Here is a 6,394-nt window from a genome sequence, read left to right on the forward strand (position 1 = left end):
ATAGAGACTTTACAGTTTGGGCTAATTTCCAACATTCCTTTGCCTAATTCGTTGTATGTAGCCTTCAATTAGTTGAGGAAATCTCGGATGTGCTCCTTTTGTCGGGCTTTACAACCTGGGAAACGGTAATGGAGACATGATTTGATTTATCCGACCTTGTGATCCCAAGGTGGTCAGTCATAATGTGAATGAGAAATTAGGTAAATGTTCTTCTTATGATGTGCTGGTGACACCAATTGTTCAATTGTTCAGTGATAGCATCTGGGTTCGCTTAGATCACCAACCTGCCGGATTTAAAAGGCTTTATTCCAGAACATTTTAGTGCTATTTTTAGATTTTTGTTTTTTACTTTAAATTAATCAATAGCTCAAAAACAGATGTTTGTATCTGGTGGGAAAAGAGCGTAAAGTAGCTAATAACTGAATGTTTTTTTTCCAACATGAGTTTTAATTTCACATCAACAATCATCATTTCATAAATAGATTAATAGAGTAATTATGCCTGGTTCATGATTTCTGTGTGGCTTTCATGCTTCTCTCACTTTCATGACAAACAGATGAAAACTTTAGTGCTTTCACTGCAAAAACTGACAAACTTGTTAAGTTATTTTTGTCTTGTCTCCAGATTTATAAACTCATTTTAGGATTTTTGTTAGTGCACTGGCAGATAATTTTACCGCTTTTTCAGTAGAATGTAACTTGTTTCAGGACATTTAAACTGTCCTTTGTTTCCAAATTTTCTTCATTGTTTTATGATGATTTCTTGTCACAAGAAACAAGTCTGCAAACAAGTTAAAATCACTTGACAACTTGTCATTTTTTGCAGTGTTAGTGCCGCTGTAAAAAAGATTCAGCTCTCCAAATCCCCCAACAAGAAAAGCACAAACACCAGAATCATCCAGTTCTCGAGGTGCGTATACGTTGTTTCAGATTTCAGGCAGTGATCGATCTCATGCATGACTCCCAAATGCGGCTAACGTGCGCAGTCATTTTCACGCACTCCACCACGTTCATTCCCACATGAAGCATGAGTCAGGCACAAGTGTCACTTTTTTCTCATATGGTGTTGCATCTGGAGTGACAGTCTCCATTCTCTCATATCTCTTACAGGAGATCGCGAGGAGCTTTGAGACAAAATGGGGGAGAGCTACGACTGCAAGGACTGTCAGGAGTCGCTGTACGGGCGGAAGTACGTCCTGCGGGAGGAATGCCCGTACTGCATCCAGTGCTACGAGAGGCTCTTCTCCAGCATCTGTGAATCATGCGAGAAATGCATTGGCTGCACCAGCAAGGTAATCCTTTTTTTTTAAAGTCCCCATGAAATGAATCTCCATTACCTTTACTTCTTGAAAAACAGAGTATCTTTAAAAGTCCCACATGGTGTAAAACAGGACTCCCCTTGCCTCTGTGATGATAAAGGAGTTGGATGGTCTATCTAAACATGGTGAAAGTATCAAAACTAAATCCACACAATCCATATTAGAAAAGCGAGCCTCTAAACGAGCCGTTTGGACTTCCGTAACTTTGTGGCGTCACAAAGGTTCGCTCATTATCATTTCTGTAAGAAATAATAGACTAACAAAGTGTTTTTTTCAAAGCGGCCGTCATTGTTTATTACCAGAGAGTTTTCCCTACCTGTAGCCGCCGGGCCGCGGCGTCTCACGTTTCACTCTTGAAACGGTTAGCCAATCAGAACAGAGGGGTCGTTAATATTAATGAGCCTTAAAGACACGGCGACAGAAACAGCCTGTTCTTGGTAAGGCTCAGAGAGATGCTGGAAAATGAACGTGTAGAAATGGATTGAGAGTGTTTTTGGTTCATGACACCACACACACAGCTTTGAATGGACCTCAAGACACAAAATAAAACACTGGAGAGTGGAGAATATGGGACCTTTAATGGTGACCTCATGCTGCACCACGGGGCGTAAATAAAAATTCCAACCAACAAAACCATCACAGATTTTTGAACACTTCCATCAAATAAAACTGCCTTTCTCTCCGCAACTGATATTCCATTGGTTTACACTTTTGAATGATCCCTCCCTGTGTTTTTAACCTTTATTTAACCAGGGAAAATCAAGTGAGCATGCATGCACTTTTCCAGCAACGCCCTGATTTGTTGCATCCACTGTCCACTGACTGCTAACTGAACCGAACGGTCTCTCTCCACTTGGTGACTCTGCAGGATCTGTGTTACAAGGACCGCCACTGGCACGACGACTGCTTCCTCTGCGCCAAGTGCAGCCGATCTCTGGTGGAGCGGCCCTTCGCCACCAAGGAAGAAATGCTCATGTGCATCGAGTGCTACTCCAACGAGTACTCCGCCAAGTGCCACGATTGCCTGAAGACCATCATGCCTGGTAAGGAGGCCTAACTGAAAGTAAAGTGAAAGTAAGCTAATAGTTGTTTTGCGTCTTTGGGTCAGGCGCCAAGGTTCTGCTTCTGGAGTGAAAACATTATTCAGTTGGGGTTAAATTGAAATATGACATTTGATAGATAGTCTGAGAACTCTTTCTCTAATCGGGAACGTCTTTGTTTTCTTTCTGTTCTCTCTCTCTCTCTGTCTCTCCCTGTCTGTCACGCTCTCTGTTGCTCTCTCTCTCTCTCAGGCTCTAAAAAGATGGAGCATAAGGGCAACAGTTGGCATGAGAATTGCTTCACCTGTCACCGTTGCCAGCAGCCCATCGGCACCCGGACCTTCGTCGTGAAGGAGACCAACAACTACTGCCTGCCCTGCTACGAGAAGCAGTTCGCCCTGCAGTGCATCCACTGCAAGAAGGTAGAAACTACCAAAACAACATATAATGTCATTTACATTTAAGGCATTTATATGTATAGGAATTGAACTTGGCAACAGAATACAGTACAACAACTTGGTTGAAGTGTCGCCCTATTCTGACTGATTGTGGGCGGGGCGAGAAGCTCCGACTGCATGTAAAGTGACCAAGAAAAATAATTTAAGTTTATACATTTAAATGTATTCTTGCTGCTTTGGTAATGTTATCATAACATTACATTAGTTTGATGAGAATAGGGTCTTTTATGGAAAAACAAAACATAAATCAATACTTTTCTGACAATATAAGTGATTTTTTTGTTGTCATAGGTTTCTTTGTTTGTAATTTACCACTACATCACTGCATGTAACCCATTGATCTTCTTGCAAGCTTTGTTTAAAATTATTCATGGAATCTCTAAAGAGTAATTGCTCTTTCTTCCTTCTTGATAATTAGATCAATCTTTGGCCCGAGAGTCATTTAAGAACCAGGTTAAACTGGAATGCGTAGTTTGGTTCTCTGGTAATTGCCACACAAACATCACCAAAATGTTGCCACCTCTAGTGAGAAATGAATGAGACTCATAGGTGAAACACTGGAGGTCGTAGTTCACCCATCTTTTTAGTTACCATAACAACACTGCGTATGGCACAGGGGCCTCACATACAATGTAAAGAGGCAGTACATTCTGACCCACATGTTCTCTAGATGGTGTGTAACTGTCAGTAAACAGATGGTCAAGCAGGCAGGAACTGGCTGAGTGCAAAATGCTGGTAGGTGAGACCTGGCACGCCTGTGGCTGAGTCAGCAAAAATCAGCAAAAATGCCTTGGCAATTAAGCAGGGTGCATGGTCTGAATGAATATTAGCTCTTATTCTTCTTCTGGCTCTTTAAAACCAATGGATCGATGCTAGGGAAGTGGAGGGGAACAAGTACCAACATCCTCTGGGGTTTATGGGAAATGTGGTCACCTTTAATGGCACATGCACGTTTTGAATATCACTCTAGCTTTCTTCTGCGGTTGCTAAAGTATGTCAGATGCAGTAGAAGTGTAATGAGTACTTTGATCCATCTGGGTTTGGTACAGTATATTAACCACATTCTTCCAGGGACAATGCTTTTCTGTATGAGAGGACATCATGTACACTAGAAACATCATGATCTATAATCTAATAAAGCACATGACTTTGGCTTGTAGTGTGTGGGTGAAGCCAGGTCAAATCAAATCAAAGTCCACATTATTATTAATAAAACAGTTTCAACAAAATATGTTCACCACAAAATGTTTTACAGAACACACAGGGGGGGAAAACAGTTGTGTAGCTGTTTGTGTGTGATGTAAGAGTTGTTCTTGTTCTTGAGCCTGTCGCTGATTGGTCCGTTTCTTCCAGCCAATCACCACCGGAGGAGTGACCTACCGCGACCAGCCCTGGCATAAGGAGTGCTTCGTTTGCATCGGGTGCAAACAGCAGCTGTCTGGCCAGCGCTTCACCTCTCGGGACGACTTCGCCTACTGCCTCAACTGCTTCTGCAACCTGTTTGCTAAGAAGTGTGCTTCCTGCACCACTCCTATCAGCGGTAAAGTCACTGCAGTTACATCAGAAATTAACTGGAGCTCATGGCAAAAATGCCTGTGAAAGTTCTTAAAATGCCTTTGGAATCTAAAATGAGGGGACAAAAAAATGCACCTAATAGTCAGGAATACCCTTATTTGCATTTAAAGGTCCCATATTGTGTAAAACAGGACTCCCCTCTCCTCTGTGATGATAAAGGAGTTGGATGTGTATCTAAACATGGTGAAAGTATCAAAACTAAATCCACACAATCCATATTAGAAAAGCGAGCCTCTAAACGAGCCGTTTGGACTTCCGTAACTTTGTGCCGTCACAAAGGTTCGCTCATTATCATTTCTGTAAGAAATAATAGACTAACAAAGTGTTTTTTTCAAAGCGGTCGAGCGGTCGTCATCGTTTATTAGCCAATCGGAACAGAGGGTCGTTAATATTAATGAGCCTTAAAGACACGGCGACAGAAACAGCCTGTTCTTGGTAAGGCTCAGAGAGATGCTGGAAAATGATTGAGGGTGTTTTTTTGTACATGACACCACACACACAGCTTTGAATGGACCTCAAGACACAAAATAAGTGTGAGAGTGGAGAATATGGGACCTTTAACTGAGTAGCAGCCTGAAGTAGTAGAAACGGTTGAACCATGTAGCCAGCAGCAAGAGAAAAAGCCGACCAACACAAACCACTGCAGCAACAAAAAATAAAACGGCCAATATGGTAAGAAACTCAACAGGAGGGTGAAGCTGGACTGATTGGGGACAGAGAGTCTTCTGGAAGGCCTGACGCCAGTTTCCAGCAGAGATAAAGAAGTTAAAACAAATCTTAGTGCTTCAAATTGAGTGTTTATTTGCCAATATGCAATGCAAACGTATTATTCCGTAGTTCTAGGGCTTAAAATACTGCAGGGAACCTCCCTTAACAACGCTTTTCTCTTTGTTCTGAATGGAAAGGACGTTGCATGGTTCTGATTGCGCTGAGAACTATTTCTTAAGTTCAAAAGTTCAAAGTATGATAATTAAGTTAACCAAGCAAAATGGTGCTTCTCCCATCTGTGACTGGGTGCTCTCTCAGTAAGCATGTCCTCAAAAACAATATCAGGCGGAGGGATTTTCACCAGCAGTGAAAATCAATTTTAAAGGTGTGACTGGTTCACATTAATGCCGAATGTACCAGGAGACCCTAACAAATATTTGGCAACTTTCTCGGACAGCAGTTCGTTTCAACCTAGGCTTGACACCATAACTTTGTATATCAAAAAGCAATGAAAAACGACTAAATGTTTAAAAATCTAATTACATATGGCGTGCATTGCAAAATGAAACGAAACATAGATGTAAATGGACCTTAACTCTAAATGACACCGGTGTTCTCCTTTAACATTAGCATGAACCTGGATGTCATGCGCTTTCTGCTCTATCCAATCACAGTCCATTAGAGGATTATTACATTACAGCAATCAGGAGACTATTATGGACGAGCTCGCTTTGTGTGCTTTGTTGAACTCACAATCTTGTCTTTCTATTTTAATCAGATTCCTTATTTTTATTTCTTATCTTTGTGAATTAAATGTTCCTATTCTATTTATTGCACTGTTTACCCTGTGTATGCTGTGTATATGACAAATATACACACTTGAACTTCCCCTTTGTAAACCCTCATGGTTTACTGCTTGTGTTTCAGGTCTGGGCGGCAGCAAGTACATCTCGTTTGAGGAGCGGCAGTGGCACAACGACTGCTTCAACTGCAAAAAGTGCTCGGTGTCTCTGGTGGGCCGAGGCTTCCTGACGTCCCGGGACGACATCATGTGCCCCGACTGCGGCAAAGACGTCTGAGCGCCGAGTCGCCGAGCAGGAGAAGACGAGAGGCCGTCTGGCGCGACCGCCGTCCGCAGAGCCAAATACGAAGCCAGCCAGGAGGGGAGCGCTCCTCCGGCTGGCGTTACCTTTGTTGATTTATTCGTATCGTAGGCCTACATTGGTTCCGACTAACCTGCTCTTACTGCTTAGGAGTTTTCTGCATGCGCTGATGAGACTGTGAATTATTGACCT

General features: G+C 42.3%; 1 protein-coding gene across 2 annotated transcripts; it reads left to right on the forward strand.

The window, feature by feature from the left end:
* The first annotated feature begins 1,135 nt into the window (after nt 1–1,135).
* Nucleotides 1,136–6,178, forward strand: LOC139924251 (four and a half LIM domains protein 2-like). 2 transcript variants are annotated; one of them, XM_071915249.2, is made up of 5 exons: nt 1,136–1,291; nt 2,187–2,365; nt 2,609–2,780; nt 4,170–4,356; nt 6,027–6,178. In XM_071915249.2, the coding sequence occupies exons 1-5, from the start codon at nt 1,136–1,138 to the stop codon at nt 6,176–6,178; spliced, it is 846 nt and encodes a 281-aa protein (XP_071771350.1). The 2 variants fall into 2 exon arrangements, with proteins under 2 accessions (XP_071771350.1, XP_071771352.1); XM_071915251.2 differs by having other exon boundaries at nt 2,187–2,361; nt 2,611–2,780.
* Nucleotides 6,179–6,394: the final 216 nt, after the last annotated feature.

Source organism: Centroberyx gerrardi, chromosome 21 (genome assembly GCF_048128805.1).
Source record: "Centroberyx gerrardi isolate f3 chromosome 21, fCenGer3.hap1.cur.20231027, whole genome shotgun sequence".
Lineage (NCBI taxonomy): Eukaryota > Metazoa > Chordata > Actinopteri > Beryciformes > Berycidae > Centroberyx > Centroberyx gerrardi.

Excerpts from the sequence above, each read along its gene's own strand:
- LOC139924251 (XM_071915249.2), top strand. The coding sequence starts at position 1,136 with ATGGGGGAGAGCTACGACTGCAAGGACTGTCAGGAGTCGCTGTACGGG. Across the intron at positions 2,781-4,169 it reads AGTGCATCCACTGCAAGAAG|CCAATCACCACCGGAGGAGT; the intron begins GTAGAAACTACC and ends CGTTTCTTCCAG. Across the intron at positions 4,357-6,026 it reads CTGCACCACTCCTATCAGCG|GTCTGGGCGGCAGCAAGTAC; the intron begins GTAAAGTCACTG and ends CTTGTGTTTCAG.